Source organism: Cheilinus undulatus, linkage group 17 (genome assembly GCF_018320785.1).
Source record: "Cheilinus undulatus linkage group 17, ASM1832078v1, whole genome shotgun sequence".
NCBI classification, from domain to species: Eukaryota; Metazoa; Chordata; class Actinopteri; order Labriformes; family Labridae; genus Cheilinus; species Cheilinus undulatus.
Genome location: NC_054881.1, coordinates 15,462,355 through 15,479,388, shown reverse-complemented (window position 1 = coordinate 15,479,388; position 17,034 = coordinate 15,462,355). Strand labels below are relative to the sequence as shown.

General features: G+C 39.3%; 1 protein-coding gene across 5 annotated transcripts in view; it reads right to left on the bottom strand.

The window, feature by feature from the left end:
* nedd4l (NEDD4 like E3 ubiquitin protein ligase) overlaps window positions 1-14,865 on the bottom strand; it is a 94,633-nt gene extending 79,768 nt beyond the window's left edge. For all 5 annotated transcript variants that reach the window (XM_041811396.1, XM_041811399.1, XM_041811398.1 and 2 more), the window contains exons 1-2: window positions 14,538-14,865; window positions 11,329-11,402 (exon numbers count right to left, since the gene is read on the bottom strand). In XM_041811396.1, coding sequence (XP_041667330.1) covers window positions 11,329-11,402; window positions 14,538-14,582 — 119 coding nt within the window. In that variant the 5' untranslated portion in view covers window positions 14,583-14,865. The remainder of the gene's footprint in view (window positions 1-11,328; window positions 11,403-14,537) is intronic.
* Window positions 14,866-17,034: the final 2,169 nt, after the last annotated feature.

The following is a 17,034-nucleotide window of genomic DNA, read 5'->3' as shown; positions in this document are numbered from 1 at the left end:
CAGAAAAAATAACCAGCGCCACAGGGACTGATCTGAATGGATGACGGGAGGGAGATGAGTGCTGAGGACAGATTGTGCTCGAGTGCTTCTGTGGAGACAAGTGGATGGGAAACTCTGAACATGAGAGGTCTGACCCGACCACAATGCTGATCGTGTTGGACATCATGTGTGCTTTTCACACTATTTCATGCATTTTATATGCTTTTACTGCAGCCAAATTTAGACTTCAAAACAGCACCTCTTATAAAGTTAGGTTGCAACGAGCAAGTGCTGTAACAAGTGTTATTCAAGGACAAATCAGTTGGTCAATAAATATCAGGAAACAGAAGTGAATAACATTTTCTGGTGAATATTCACGCCAACTTCTGTCAACAAAAGAAACGGCTGGAGCAACCAGTAGCTGCAGTAAAACAGGAAGTGATGCTCACTGTGTCAGCAGCACTGAGGCTTAAGTGTTCATCGACTACTACTTGTGTGTTGTCTTGCTAATCAGACAGTGCAGACATTAGAAGAGTGTGAAAACAAAACCAGAGGAGAAGACACACCTTGCAGTGTAGTCAAAGTAGTGTATTTTTTAACTGACTGATTTTATAGGAAAAAATACAATGTTGACCCAGGTAAGTCATCAGGTCAGGTAAGGGAGCATTTGCGGGTTTGGTGCTTCGCTGCAGTATCCTCGGTCCTGTACTGCACTGGCCTCCTGATGGGCCTGCACCAGGCCCATGCCACATCTCTCCAGGTATCCTCTCAGCGGACCCCTCTACGATGGACAAGGCCTGAGAAAGCACACCAGGTACCTGTAAAAGCACAGCTGCCATTCCTGACAGGAGTCCAACCGTTATCTCTGGCCATCAGTCAACATCCAGGCCTCACAAGAGCATAGTAAGACCAGGAAGACCAAGGACTGAAATACTTTCATCCACATGCACAGATCCCAGGAACACCACTTTGTCTTGCTTACTGAACCCATCTGCACATGCGCTAGTCCACGTCTACAGTTAATCTCAGCCTCGCAGTCAACGGATCGATGGACTGCACTGCCAAAGCAGGTGAACTGCTCCACAACTTCCACACTCTTACCATTCACAGACACAGATTCAATGGAAGTATCCAAGGCATTCCCAAATGCCTGGATCTTTGTTTTGGCCCAGGAGACATGCATTCCCATGCCTCCTCACTCAACAAGTTAAGAGCGCCTGCATGGACATCTAGTCTCCACGAGGATCACAGCATCATCAGAAAAGTCTAGTTTGCTGCCCCTGTAGCCCATGCCATTATCCAGTCCATACAGGTACAGAAGAGCACAGGGGCTAAGACACCACCGCCTCAGCCCAGAATCAACTGGGAGGAAGTCAAAGGTGGAGCCATCACAATTCAGAGCACTCTCTGTACCAGAAAACAAGGCAGACATCAGCTGGATGAGCAAACATGGGATCCCACAGAGCTTCAGAATCCTCCAGAGAGCATCTCTACTCACCATGTCGAATGCAAATATTGACCCCAATAATCAGCCAGGCCGATAATCAGTCGACCCCTGGCTCTAAATGACCCTAGATGGAACAAACTGAAACCTGCACTACTGTCAGTTCAAAGTAATAAAAGCAGGGAAACCTAGAATTATAAATCTGATACTTTTTGTTGCCTTTTTCTGATGAACTGACCCTGTACCAGACTGTGACCCTGAAGTCAGGATACCAACTCAACCGTGACCTCCAGGAATGGTTCCACTCTTAGCACCTCATAAACAAATAACACATAGACAAAAGAAGCAAACCGCAGAGGAGGACACGTTGCTTAATCAGTGCATTATGAAACCAAAACATTGCAAATGAATTTGTACAATTAAGACAACATTCAGGATTTTCTTGTAATTTTTGATGATTTAAAACAAGAAATTAGACTCTACAGGTTGCCTGGTATTTCAGTTTTTGTTGCTGAGGAATCAAAATGGGTATCAGTGTGTTTTAATTTCTGCTTGTGTAATATCAAAGTTTCAATTTCTTTTATCACGAAGAAGCTCCATAGTGCTGTGATTTCCCTTTTGATGCAAATTTGTCACACTTAAATGTTTCAAACCAGCAAAAAATTGTAATACTAGACAAAGATAACCTGAGTTACGTTTGAATTAAATTTCAATAGCCACACCCAGGCCTGATTACTACCAGACCTGCTGAATCAAGAAATCATTTAAATAGAACCTGAAGTAGGCTGAAAGATCTCAAAAAGCAAGACATCATACTACGATTTAAAGTCATTGACATCTTTCAGTCTGGAAAGGGTTACAAAGCCATTTCTAAGTCTTTTGGACTCCATGAACCATGGTGAGAGCTATTATCCACAAATGGAGAAAACTTGGAAACCTTCTAAAGAGTTACCAACCTACCAAATGACTCCAAGAGCGTATCAGTGACTCATCCAGGAGGTCACAAAGTCAACACAGTTATGGTTCATGATTCATCAATAAGAAAGAGACTGGGCAAAAATGGCATCCATGGAAGAGTTCCAAGGCCAAAACCACTGCTGACAAAAAAGAACACAAAGGCTCATCTCACATTTGCCAAAACATCCTGATGAAATTAGGAAGCGCCAAGACTTTTGGGAAAATATTCTGTGGACTTACAAGACAAAAGTTGAACTTTTTCTTTTTTTGGGCCTTTCCGTGCCTTTATTAGATAGAGGAGGACAGTGGATAGACTGAAACAGGGAGAGAGTGGGGGAGAGACATGTGGTAAGGAGCCACAGGCCGGATTCAAACCCAAGCCGCCCGCATACATGGTGCGTGCCTTAAACCACTTGACCATCTGCGTGCTCAAAGTGGAACTTTTTGAAAGGTGTTCATTCCGCTCCATCTGGCGTAAAACTATGACAGCATTTCACATAAGACCATTATGCCAGCAGTCAAACATGGTGGTAGTAGTGTGATGGTCTGGGGCTGCTATGCTGCTTCAGGACCTGGACGAATAGTCAGAATCAATGGAATCATGAATTCTGCTCTCTACAAGAAAATCTTGCAGGAGAATGTCCGGCCATCAGTTCATGACCTCAAGCCAAAGCAAACTTGAGTTATGCAGCAGGACTATGATCCGAAACACACCAGCAGGTCTACCTCTGAATGGCTTAAAATAAAGGATCTGGTGGTGTAGTCAAAGTCCAGATGTAAATCTGAGTGAGATGCTTTCATATTACCTTAAACAGGCTGTTCATTGCTTAAAAAACTCTGCAAAGAAGAGTGGGACAAAATTTCTCCAAATTAATGTGAAAGACTCATTGTCATTATCGCTGACGCTTGCTTGCAGTCGTTTATGTCCAGGTAGGTTTGGATTGCTTTTTTGTCCCTTAATGAAAGAAATCATCATTTTAAAACTACATTTTGTATTCACTTGGGTAATCTTTGTTGATTAATAAAATTTGTTTGATGATCTGAAACATTTCAATGACAAATATGCAAAGAAAACAGAAACTGGGAAGGGGCAAATACTTTTTCCCTGCACTGGACGTACTTTTATCAGTATTGATTCTTCCATTGGAAAATGAAATGTGACATTTGTGCTTGAAATAAGGTAGACAAGAGATTAATCCATCATCTACTTATGAGAAGTCGAAGTTTCCCCATAAGGCTACTGTGTGACCTGAAATAACTTCAATCAATGTATGCACGCAAAGTCTAACAGATGGTGTGTCATCTCATGTAGAAGTAAAGCAGCAAGAAGCACCAGCAGAGATTCAATTTGCCCGAAAGACATAAAGGAAGTTAAAATCTGTCTTTTTACCCGTGCTCTGGGTGAGACACTCTTATGGGTTGCATTTCCTGTTAAGCAAATGACATTTTGATTGCAATAGCTAGCCTCATCACAAAATTCAATTTGATTTGCTTTTTAAACCATCTATGAATGTGTTTTAAATCTGATTTGCCATGATCAGTTTCCATTGGATATTTTCTATGCCATCCAGAATTGATATGAGAAGCAATCTAATTCCAGTATGGATATGGCCAAAATTAGATTTGGCCTGCCAGCTGGAGCACAGCCTCACATTGATTTTACAGGAAGCAGCTGAGAGGGAGCAGAGGAAAAAGCCAAGAGGAATAGGAAATATTTTAAAAATGAGCCACAGAAGCAAAAAGGCTCTTCTTACTTGATTGCTAATTAAGGTCTCCGGGAACCCCGGAGCTTCTAATTGTGTGTTTGTGTGGTTCTGCGTTGTGATGTGACTAAACAAAAACAATGGGTCAACTGTATCGAGCCTGCTCTGAGACTCCTTCTTGTCTCCTTCCTTCTATCAACAAAAATCTTACAGAGGGGAGATGGCTACTCTGGGTCGAGGCTAGGAGATGAAAGCTAGCTTCTTGTTCAAATGCAGCTTCGCTGAATTGTTGTTCCTCGAGTTTCCATCCACACCTCACAAGAAAACAAAACCTAAGGGGTGTTTTATGTAATCCGAAATAACAGCAGAAAACAATAGAACAAAGCGACTGAATACAGCAGCAACGGGAACGCGTTTGGAGCAAAAACAAGAGAGGAACAAGCCAGCACTGTTTGAGCATCTTATGAGGTGACAGACTGCCAACTCAGCACTGTCTCCTCCTGTGGTAGCTCGCCACACATCCAGGCCTCATTCAGTGTTTCTTCGTTACAGTTCAGATTTCTCCCCCCAAGCCTGGCTGAGCCGCCCTGCCAGCAGGACATCAGGATGCTAACACATGCACTCTGGCATGTGAGGAGCATTCACACAGTGCTAGACATGCCAGACTCTTTCTCTGACTATGTCATCGCTCAGATACAATGCAGTACTATAAGCAACAGTGAGAGCTGTGTTTAAATGAGATGAGGCTGACATCAATCTTTGGGCGATTCCAGACTGAAGCATGTCCGTTAAAAAATGCAGTTTGAAGATTTTCTTTGACCTTTCATTAGAATAAAATTATTAAATTCCATCTGTGTGAGCACAGCTTTATTCCACGGGGTTGTTTTCTTGTCTAGAATATTCTTAGACCTTTGTGTTACCAGCAAAAAAACACTGATAAGCATCAGTTAAAGTGCAATATAAGGTAGTTCTTAGAGGGCAGCCTGTTCTGAGCATTTCCAAGAATGATACTATAACTGTACTGCTGCATGTATTTGAATTGTATTATGATATGCAGACCTATTCAAGCCAAAGGGCCGACTCTGCAGCATGCATTCTGCACTCTTACAATCCTTTTCTAGGAAGGGTTTTAATAGGGTTAAATAAAAGCAGACAGTAATAAATCAATATCAAGTAAAAGGCTTGTTACAATATCACTGCAACAAACACAGAAGCCCTTGGCACCAAATATCTGATAATTTCTTGGTGAAATCTCCAAAAACTGCAGCCATAATGTGTCCCTGCAGATGACAAATCCCTGCCTCAGCTGTTGGAGGAGGTGGGCCACTCAACACATGGTGGCACCTGGGCATGTACAAGGACAACTGTCTGCCCACACAAAGGGGCTTTGACACGTCCTTTGTTACATCTCATTCTGAATAAATCCTTTAAACTAGCTGTGTTACGGAAAGGAATGCTGTATATTTCTAACAATCAAATTTAGATGTATGCCTAACAGGGATGTCACAATATTACATTTTTCAAACTTGCATAGATTCTAGAAAAAAAAAAACACACCATACTGATACCCCCCTAACTGAGTTATGCCCTCATGATTTCTCCTTCATAAGCTTGCCCAGAACTTCTGGCCGTGGTGGAGGACTTGCTGCTGTGTTTAAAAATAATTTTTCTTGCCGTTTGGTGAACACTGGGTCATTTTCTTCTTTTGAACTTCAAATGATTAAAATTGGCCATTCTAACCCCTTTTATGCCATTTTAGTCTACCGCCCACCTGGCCCAAATAGTTGTTTTTTAACTGATTTCAGTGATTTTTTGTCCTCCATCTTAAAACTCCCCAGATTTATACTTCTTGGTGATTTTAACATTCACATTGATGAGGTCTCCGATAAGTTTGCTTCTGACTTTCTAAGCATTACTGAGTCATTTAATCTGACCCAGCATGTAACAGGCCCTACTCATGTCAGAGGTCATACACTAGACCTTGTCTTTACATTTGGTTTAAAAGTTGACTCTGTTGTTTCTGAGGAATTTTTTATCTCCAATCATTATGGCATCTTATTTGATCTGTCCTTCAACCTAGATACTCTGCCCTGCCGTCGAAAAATCAAATCTCGCATCCTTAATCATCTCACTGCAGAAAAGTTTTCTGCGTCCTTTCATTCCTGCCATTTGACATTACTGGGTGATATTGACACTCAAGTACAGTCTTTTAATGAGCACTGTCTTTCTGTTTTGGATGAAATTGCTCCCTTAAAATCCAGACTGGCCCCTTCGAAAAAGCCGCCCCCCCTGGTTAAATGATAATATCCGCTCCTTTAAGCGAACATGCCGTAAAGTAGAACGGTTGTGGAAATCCACCCGTCTTTATGTCCACCATCAGCATCTAAAAGAGCTTTTATCTGAATTTAATAGTATGGTTAAGGATGCCAGAGATAAGTATTTTGCAAATCTTGTAACACAGAACAGACATAATCCTAGAGTCCTGTTTGAAACTATTAATAATGTTGTCTCTTCTCCATCACCCACCCCCCCAATTTCCTCTGATGATGAGTGTGAAAGATTTCTTTCCTTTTTTGTTAGCAAGATCAATGACATCCAAGCACAAATCACTCCATCTTTTTCTTCTGCTGTTCCCTGCCCACCTCACCAAACAATCCTGGACAAGTTCTCTCCCATCTCCCTACAAGATCTAAAGAATCTGGTTAGAACTATGAAAATTTCCTCTAGTCCCTTTGATATATTGCCCACCCAGCTACTAAAATCTGCAATAGATTCCATTGGCCCATACATTCTTTCAATTGTCAATAAATCATTAGAATCTGGTCACGTTCCTTCATATTTTAAACATGCAGCCATTCAACCACTTCTCAAAAAAACAAACCTGGACCCCTCTCTGCCCCAAAACTATAGGCCCATTTCAAAACTACCCTTTATTTCTAAAATTCTAGAAAAAGTGGTTGCCAAACAACTTACAGCTGCCTTGGACACTCATAACATCCTGGATAAGTTTCAGTCTGGTTTTCGTCAGTCCCATTCAACCGAATCAGCCCTTCTTAGAGTTTTTAATGACCTCCTGATCAGCTGTGATGAAGGTAAATGTTCTGTGTTGGTTTTATTGGATCTCAGTGCAGCCTTTGACACTGTGGATCATGTTATTTTAGTTGATAGGCTGAAGCAGTGGGTGGGCATTTCTGGCTCAGCCATTGATTGGTTTTCCTCTTACCTGTCAGAGAGAACATTCTCAGTCACTGTTAACAGCCACAGCTCTTCAAATTCCCCCCTGGTCTGTGGAGTTCCCCAAGGTTCGGTCCTTGGCCCAACATTATTTTCCTTGTACCTGCTCCCACTCAGCCACTTAATCAACAGTTTTAAAGACATATCTTATCATTGTTATGCAGATGACATCCAGCTTCATATATATTTTACACCTCAAAATTACACTAAAGTGTCGGTTTTACTCAGTTGTTTGAGTGCCATTAAAGACTGGATGGAATTATCTACAGCTAAATGCTGACAAAACAGAGGTCCTTGTCTCGGCCCCAGATGGTTTAGTGCCAGGGATTTTGGAGGAACTTGGTACCCTGTCTACTTATGTAAAACCTGTTCTTCGTAATCTTGGTGTTTCATTGAGCCACTCTCTATCTCTAGATCAACATGTCAATAATCACTTCCATTGAATTTAAGATCAGCAGAAACAGTTGATTCTTTTAAAAAGCAACTTAAGACCTACTTGTTTGGTCTGGCCTTTACTTAATCTGTTTTGTGTACTGTGTATTCTCTTATTGTACCTTTGCATTAATTGCTTGTGTTTCTTTTACCTTTTTGTAAAGCACTTTGTGACCTCGCTGTTCTTTAAAGGTGCTATAAAAATAAACTTATTATTATTATTATACCTGTTTCAGTGACAGGTGTTTGTGCAATCACTGTCTGGGTTGCAAAAAAACATTGGCAACATTTCTGTACTGAAATGTGTCATTGTAATTGTGCAATAAAGACAGTGCTTCTTTCATTTGCTTACATCAGCTTTTGGTTAAACAAGGCTGAATATTTGATGCTTTTTTTAAAGATACAGCATTTCTGGCTTCCACTGATCATTGAAACAATAGACATTATCATTTAAACCATGATATCAAAAGTACTGAGTCGTTTGAAAAACTGATAACATTTTTGGGCTTAATAAATAGAATCATGGGGCAGCAGAGGCCAAATGGTCTGATTGCACCTCATGCACAGAGGCTATAGTCCTTAAATAGGTGGTCAAGGTTCAAGTCCAACCTGTTGCTTCTTAATGCTAACCCTAACCCTCTACTACCTACTCAATCAACCATCCTATCCAAATGAAAGCTAATGGCAGGGATAGTGATATGTACACTTAATTTATTGGAAATTGTAAAGAACACAAAAGCCCAATTCCTAGTGCTATTTAGGGCATGATATAAGCACCACTGTGATGCTTCATTACTATGACTGTTGTGGAGCAGTAAAGCAGAGACGAGATGTTCCCCCTTCTGTCAGAGGCAGCAACAGAGGCGGAAATAAGATCATTGCACAATGCACAAACGCAATGAAAAATGATAGATGCAGAAACATGGTATCATGTTGGCACTTCACATGTAACTCACTATTGGTTTTCAAAAATGGTTTGTAAAGCCATTTTTGGGCTCACAAGTGTTATTCTGTTATTATTTCTTTGTATGAGTGTCTTAAGGCACAAAGTCTGCAGATTTTCATAGCTGCACTATTGCATAAAAACACTTCAGTCTCTCCGGAACTGAAATAGAGCTGTTAGTTTAACTGTGACGGATCATTTGTTTTAGAAATAGGTATAAAATAATAAGACATTTGATTCAACAATTAAAGAAAAAACTTTCTGTCTGCTCTGCTTAAAACTACACAAAGGTTACGCTTTAACTTTATGGTGAAGTATGATATTGTACATTTGTTAGTTCTAGGGTAAGATGTGCTGATATATTGACTTTTGATATTGGCAGAAATTTTTAAATCTGCAAGTACCAACATTAAAACTTTTGAAGTTATGCTCTGCAAATACTGGTATTATGTTGGTGATATTGTGCATCCCTCAAAAATAACCTTTAAAGAATCATTTTTGCTCTGATGGCTGTATTAGTTACCCGAACACACCAGATATACTGTTTCATATGTCCATTGCATGGATATATTTTACAGTCATCTGGGAAAGCTCCCACAGAAAGCATTTGAGAAGGGCAGGACCTATCAAAAAAACATCTCAGAAGGTGATTGGAGGAATGCTACAAGACAAAATGTCGAGTGTGCATGCGCTTCTCTTGAGATGACAGGTTACCGCTGCCGTAGATTTTTAATGGCAGAGCTTCTCTGTGAATTGTACTGATGCCAAGCTTGGTCGGGGGAGCAAAAACATCTTCTCTGCTGAGACAAGCTTTTTCTGTTTCGAACAGAAATGTGGTCCAATTCCGATTAAACTACCGCTTTCCTACAGCTACATCCGAGCTAATAGCTAACGTGGAAGTAATAATTGGATATACCCTCAAAGCCATGCCAAAGCAGACCGGGAGAAAGGCGAAAACATCTTTTACATCATGAAAACCTTTCAGTGTTTCTCTATGCTCTTGTTTTAATAAAGAAATCATGGTGAAGTAGGTAGACAGAATAGCCAAAACATCTTTATCATCATGAAAAGCTTTTAGTGTTGTTTCTATTCTTTAATTTATGCAGAAACATGGTCAGGTTCTGGTAAAATGACACTATTCTACAGCTTTGAGTACAACTAAACCCCACCCATAGCCACTGCCTCATTCACCTTAAATGAAGCTGATTGTTCCATAAGTGTTTGGTTCTTAACAAACGTTGCAGATTGGAGAATCTCAAGATGGATATGCCTGATGATAGAGCTTAAGTCTGGCAAATTTATCTGTTTTGCAAGGTCAAAATTGTTCTAGACCACTCCAGAACAGTGGCTTACACAGAGAGGTCTTGTTTGTCTTTTTTTTTTTTTTTACAAGATTTTAAAAAGGACAGCAGAAATATTTAACAACTGATGTAATATTAGTCAAAGCTGCAAGAAATAAAGCAGATATATTTTAAATATATTTTTTACTCACTGTTTACATTTTTCATATTTCAAAAAGGCTGTCACAATAGTTAAACCACTGAATAATGATAAGAATTATGCCTGCTGATGCTAATTTGGGTTCGGCTTTAAAAACAAACAAAAAAGGGTTGTCAGCCACTTATATGTCTCTTTCTGTACACCTGACTTGATATATGGGCTAGTGGCACTGATATGTGTTAAACTAATGCCTGTGAAGGTCCAGAAGTATGACTTTGAAACAATGACACTCCATGACTTCCTGAAGGTAAAACAATTCTGCCACTAATGTGATGGTTGGCTGGACTGAATTATTAGTTTGGTCTGGACTATGAAGGACCAAGTATAAATGAGTTTTCCATTTGGTGCATGTGCAGAGTGATAAGGACTCAGCAGTGATTGATGGTCACTTGGTGTATTATTAATTGATCACAGTGTTCCAGCACTGCAGGTACAGGGAAAGGCATGTAATTAAAATTCAGAGGACAGAAGTTACAGCAGCTTAGCCATGCAGAAAAATGACTAAACACCGACTTCTAATACAAATCCACCGAGGTATATTATGCAACGTCACAAAAGTTGCGCTAAAAGTGGGTTACACTTCATCACAGAAATTCACACGGGAAGGGAAGTCAGACAGAGTAATAGAAAAGCCCCTTGATAAACATGACACTTCAAAGACACTGAAAAGTTTTACAACCGTGTCTTGAGCATGTGAGAAAGTTTATGGTATGTATAATTATAATTCCCCTCACTTTTATCTGAGAAAAGGTAACAGAGGTGGGTTATGAGTGGGACAGAAGAGGCAGGTGGGTAATCATTAATAAGCACTTACAGTTCAAGGATTCTCTAAGTAAAAGGAATGCAGTAAAAGTGCAAAACACTGTGCTGGACAAGGTTAAGAAAACAGACAAAGCGAGCCCCTTAGAATCTAAAAGCAGGTTGAAATATGCAAAGACATATCTACAGGTTGTGTACTCTGTCTTATGTTTGGCTTTTTTCATGTCAATACCCCCAAGTCTCTTTACTGTTAGTTTGAGCTCCCTGTTTAAATATTGTGTATTAATGCAGTTGTAAAAGTGACAAAACATCAAAGACATGAGAGCAAAAGATTAGATCCCCGATAAATCTTTAGGTGTTTCCTTCGTGATGCTCACCTGGCTCCAATGATGTCCTTCTTCGCCAAATCAATTCCTGCAATGACCTTAACCCGCAGCACTCTTGTTTCATGCTGCAGAAGAAAGAGACAACAGATCAAAAGGCTGAATCAAACTCAAGCGAGACGGATCTAGTAGCATAGCAATCAAGCCACTTCAGATGTTTTCAAGCCGCTGGCTGCACTGACCTGCCTGTTTTGAGTCAATAACCCTGACCTAGATATAAAACAACTTGAAGCGTTCCAAGTCTGAGTGACTCATGTTTAGAACCTGGCAGATGACATGACATAAACTTTGTTGAAATACAGCAGAGAAAACCATAAACGAACGCTACGAAACACTGACTGTCCCTGTCTTATATAACTAAGCCTGTGTAGTGCAAATGCCTTAAGACATGCTATTCAACATAATAGACAGGGTAAACTTGATTTATAATGGAATGATATATTACAGTATTGTAAACAAGCCAAAGTATATGTCAATTTCAAAGGCCTGCTGTCTTGTTTACAGATCCTCACTTCATGGAACCAGAAAGGATGTCTGAATAGAATTTAGTGAAACACTAGGTCTGAGCAGATATTATGACATTTAAGGGCAGCCTGAGGGCATATTCTGTCTGTATATGACAAGTGTTAAGGGAATGCAAGGAGGGAGCTAGGGTGAAAGTTCAAGCCAACCCAGCTGTTTCTTTAGGCTTTTTTGTTACGTGGGTGTAGCATTACTGAGCGTTTACCTCATAGTTACAGGAAGTGAGTGTCACAAGGAATGTGAACCCTCAACTGGCTCAAAACCTCTTACTGGCTCAGTGATAAATTACCTTCTATAATATTGTGAATTTAAATCAAAAACTAGGCATGTGTTTTTAAAGTCTCCTGATTTTAAACGAGTGGCTCGTGTTACAGGCGTGCATTCTCCCTGATAATGATTGACAGTTCAGGCAGAGGCCTTACGAAGCTATGAAAATGACAGAAATTATGTTAAGAAAAATGTTTTAACTCAAGCAGAGTCACATGCTGATTGGAGTGAAATGCAAGACTGCAGGGCACAAAAGCCCTTTCTTATATTCACCATTATCAGACTGTTTATAATGGATTTGAATCAAGAATATCAAGACAATGCACACTTATGTGCAGATAACAGCTGTGAATTACATTTATTAATAAATGTTGAACACATCCATGCAATGTATACAGGTTTTTATATTGAAGGTTCTGTTTAATTATTTTTTAGACATTACAAGCAATGTATGCAGGCCATTTTATTTCTTTTCTTTTCTATAGACTGACAAATTAGTAGTTCTTAATATTTTCTAGGACGTCATTTTTGTCATTTTTAAGGTGTTGCAAGCCACTTCTGCTCACGAGACATTTTATTATAAATTTTACATTTTTGACATTTTACATTTACAATATTTCATGGAAATATTTTCAAGTATTTTCAGGATGATACAAGCCACTTTTGCACACTTGGATTTTTTACATAGTTTTGATATCTTTAAATATCTGATTTGTAAGTTTCATTCAGTTTTAGGTCAAATATTAGTAGTAGGGATGGTTAATATTATTGGTATGATATGGGAATCAGCAGATAATAGTTTTAAAAGAGAATAACTGGCAGATGTGAACATTTCTGCCAATATTTACAACCAATATTTTGGTTCTAAAAATCTGCCTATATCAGCTGTGAATACTGGCTGAATAAAGAAATAATTTGGTGGAGTTTTAGGCTGGACCAGTCTTTTTCTTAATTCATCATCATTCCTTACACTTCAAAGCGTGTTTTAAAGGCTGCAGTTCATCCTGAGGCTATAAATTGTGCATTTTAAGGACTGCAGTTTCAGGTCTGAACTGCATTTAAATATCTTTATTAGCTCCAACTATTTTGTAAATATCAGCTATAAAATATTTGAAAAAATTCAGTATCATGCATCCCTCATTTCACATGGGACATTTCATTACATATCTTAGGTATCTTTAAATGACTGCTTTGTCAGTTTATTCTTTTTTGGGGCTCTTTTTATTTGTAATTTTAAGATGTAACAAGCGACTTTTGCACACTGGGCAAAAATTGCATTCCTTAGATATCATGTATACTTTGATATTCTTATCTTTAAGCCTGAATATTTAAAAAAAAAAATTCAGGTCAGATTTGCCTCAAAAATGATATTAGTTGCTGTGATATTATCATCTCTTTCAAAGGATTGAGAAGATATTTGTCAACCCATGTATGGTTGAGTAAGTCAACTTAAGTGCATCTCCTGTTCTTCACATTTTAATATTGATCAATGTCAGAAATACAATTATGTCCACATGTTGGCCTGTTTCATGTCCATTGCATTGAGCAACACATACTGCATGTTCACAAACTGAACTTAAAAATACCAATGCAAATCTCGCCTCCATCTTGCTATAACAGTGACAGTCTGGCCTACTGATTAAAGCAGTTGGCAAACTCCACAAGCCAGAGTCACGCCTCTATCTTCCCCGAGAGCCATGAATGAAAAAAAAATGAAAGAATTATTTTTAGTCCTTCATCTGGATCAGGGAAAAGTACCCAGCCTTACTATTTCTGACCGCATTAGTCATGTCTGAGAGGTAGATGTCAGCTGCTTGGTTGGATAATTGTTGTGTTTGTCACTCAGTAGTGTCCTAATGTTTGGCTCGTGACTGTCGCGCAGTGATGTAGAGCTGTGTTAGCTGTGTAGCATTACTTTTTGACAAGACAACACGCTTCATGCATGCATCAGCTTTCACACTTAATAAATGGTCAAATCATCGTCAGGCAGTCTTGGCTGCAGACGTTATTCGAGCATGACACAGTGTTTGACACAAACAGCCTTTCACCAAAGGAATTCATCATTTTCTCATCTGCACATCTGGGCTTCAAAACACTTTGGGCAAGCTACGAGTCTGATATCAATTGAGGATTTAGCGATGTATGTAGCCTCCTCGGCCGAGCTGAGATGTTTTAAATGATCTCTTTGATGGCGAGTGTGTAGTTTTTAGTTAAACTGGCGTAACTAACTATGGACACGCAGACAGGGGGGCAGGAAACTGACAGCTGCCTGAACACCACTGTGGAATGTTACCGTGGGTGAAGGCTTGTTAGCTTGTTAGCTACCGTTATAGTTAGCTGGTTGAACCCCAGGGAGAGGCACATATTTCTGACTAACGTGAAATTATCAGAGCGTTGTTTTGAATAAAGCTTACCTCATCTTCAGAAAGTCCGTATATTGGCTCGTAGGTCGCAGCCATATAGCCTGCTATACACACAAAAACAAGCAGTCTGGCAAAGCTAGCTAGCTAGCCTTGAACAATAAAGTCCCACTTTCCTCTCTCTACCGTGCGGTGGTGGTCTAGTCAGCGGTGAGACCGAATCCTGGACTCGGCGCGGGCGCTGGGCTTGCAGCCGGTAAAAGTAATCCTCTCCTGCGATATCCACAGCGGATACAACTTGGCAATTAAAAAATAACTGTGACCAAAATGTTTCAACTGAGACAAGTCGCTTTTGTCAACTCCGAGCTTATCCCCGAAACGTTTTGACACTTGACTTCCTCCTAAAAGCTGAGCCAATCATGTGCTGATTAGAATTGACTGCTCTGAATGTCGACCAATCAAGTTCGTTCGGGCATTTCCCAAGCTTCTCGACAGCCAGTTAAATTCATAGAAGGCGTGGCGGACGGGTGTGTCGTGTCGTGTGTGTTTTTTCACCTTTTATTCAGGCTGTCAGGGGCTGTGTCTTTTAAAGCGCCGAGTTCATAAAAATATGATAATTCTGACATTAGTTTGTAATATATAATAACAGAATTTAAAGCTTTCTAAAGCTATATAGGAGACATTTGCACAGGGCTTTCCCACTCAGTCTGAGCGCATTCATGATCGGGGCGGGCCTTATACAGCTTAGCCAATCACACGCTACATCTAAAGGGGAAAAAAACAGATTAGAAGTAACTACTGATCCGAGACATGAATTTAGGTCGATGTAACTGCAAAAGTAAAAAGGATTCACTATGAGAAATAATTTCAAATCTGTCTTTTTTCACTCCCCACATTCATTAATTTATATCAAACCAGAATGGATGAAACTCACCTTTAATTCGAGGTCAATTTCGCAGTGTAGAAACAAAACACTTTTATGATTGACAGTATTTAGGCACAATATGAAAGGAAAAAAACAGACCAATTGTAATTGCTTATTTTAAAAAATGTGTATTATATTGTCCACCACACTATTATTTATATTTCCCCATATTACCATGGTTTAGTCCTACAAAAATCAACAGACGTAAATGTTTCAAGTGATTTGGTTGAAAGATATATTCTCAGAAGGGTTAATATAATGTTGGTTAGGCCTACTTTTGCAAATTAATTAGAAATTAGACTTTTAGTTGATAGATACGAATGAAATACATGCTTTTATTCGGTTAATATATTGTCAATGTCTTAATGACGGGTTTTGGCCTGATAATTAATTTTAAAAATAGTCCCTTATGTGAAGAGTTCTTATTCAAAGAGGTCAAATGTCATGTTCACTCTTCTGAAACAGTTTATTCAGGCATGGCTTTAATTCATACCGAGAGAAATGGCAAACTAACTCGTGTTGATTTCGTCTCGTTATTCTCTGTAATTTATTTACAGCTTCTTAACACATGAGGTACCAGAGACCGAGGGCATTGAACAACACTGGTCCTGTACTGCCCCCTAGGCGCTACTGCACCAACCTGAATCCAGATGGACAACAGAAAAATATAGAAAACATTTATTTATTTGTTTATTCATTCATTCATTAATTCATTCATTCATTCATTTTTTTATTTATTTACAGCACTATATCATATTAGTCTTCCTATTACCATTGTCCATTTTAGTATGCAGTTAACTGATACACTTGGACTTACATCCCTCTAAAAAATGCCACGTTTCTTTCTATTCTAACCTCTGTTTTCCTTTATATTCACCCTTATGGGTCGTGTGAGGTTACCCTTTTTTGACAGGTTACCTTGCATGCCTTTGAAGATATTTCAAAGACCTGCCACTAGATGTCACTACATAGCCGTGTTGGCTGAATCCAGATGTTTGGTGGCTGTGAGATCAAATGTCACATGGATACAATCTGAGGTGACAGATTAAGGTTTACATGGACAGAAATGTGACTCAACCCTTCACCTCTGTCTGCAGCCTGTGCTTCTGTCTTCTTCTGTTTCTAGCACCAACAAGCCCGTGCAGACTTGTTTGCTCTCATACCAAAATCCCATCGATTTCTTTGCCTCTGACCTTAAAACACTGATGCACAACAGAGCCAACAGTCACAAAATAGGACAATAGATGAGAAAACTGTTTATTTTTTCTGTTGAGGGCATTATGTCCTTGTTTAGATGTTCCCCGGCACTCACCATGTCGCATAATGCGACTTTTAAATCATTGTGAGGAGCAGATGGCTTTATTATGTAACATTATTGCTTCTAAGTAGAGCTGAAAGGGGAGGGACAGAGATTTCCCCGCTGATACAAGAGCATCACTCACTTAATACTGAATTTCTCGATGTTTATTTCTGAAGAGCTATAAAGTATTGAACATATTAATAAACAAATGCATTTAAATTTACTGAAAAGACACAAAACATCAAGATTAATATACTATTTTCATATCAAATCAAACTTATATTAAAGCTCCAGTGAGGAGTTTGTATCTAGTTGTAAACAGAGAG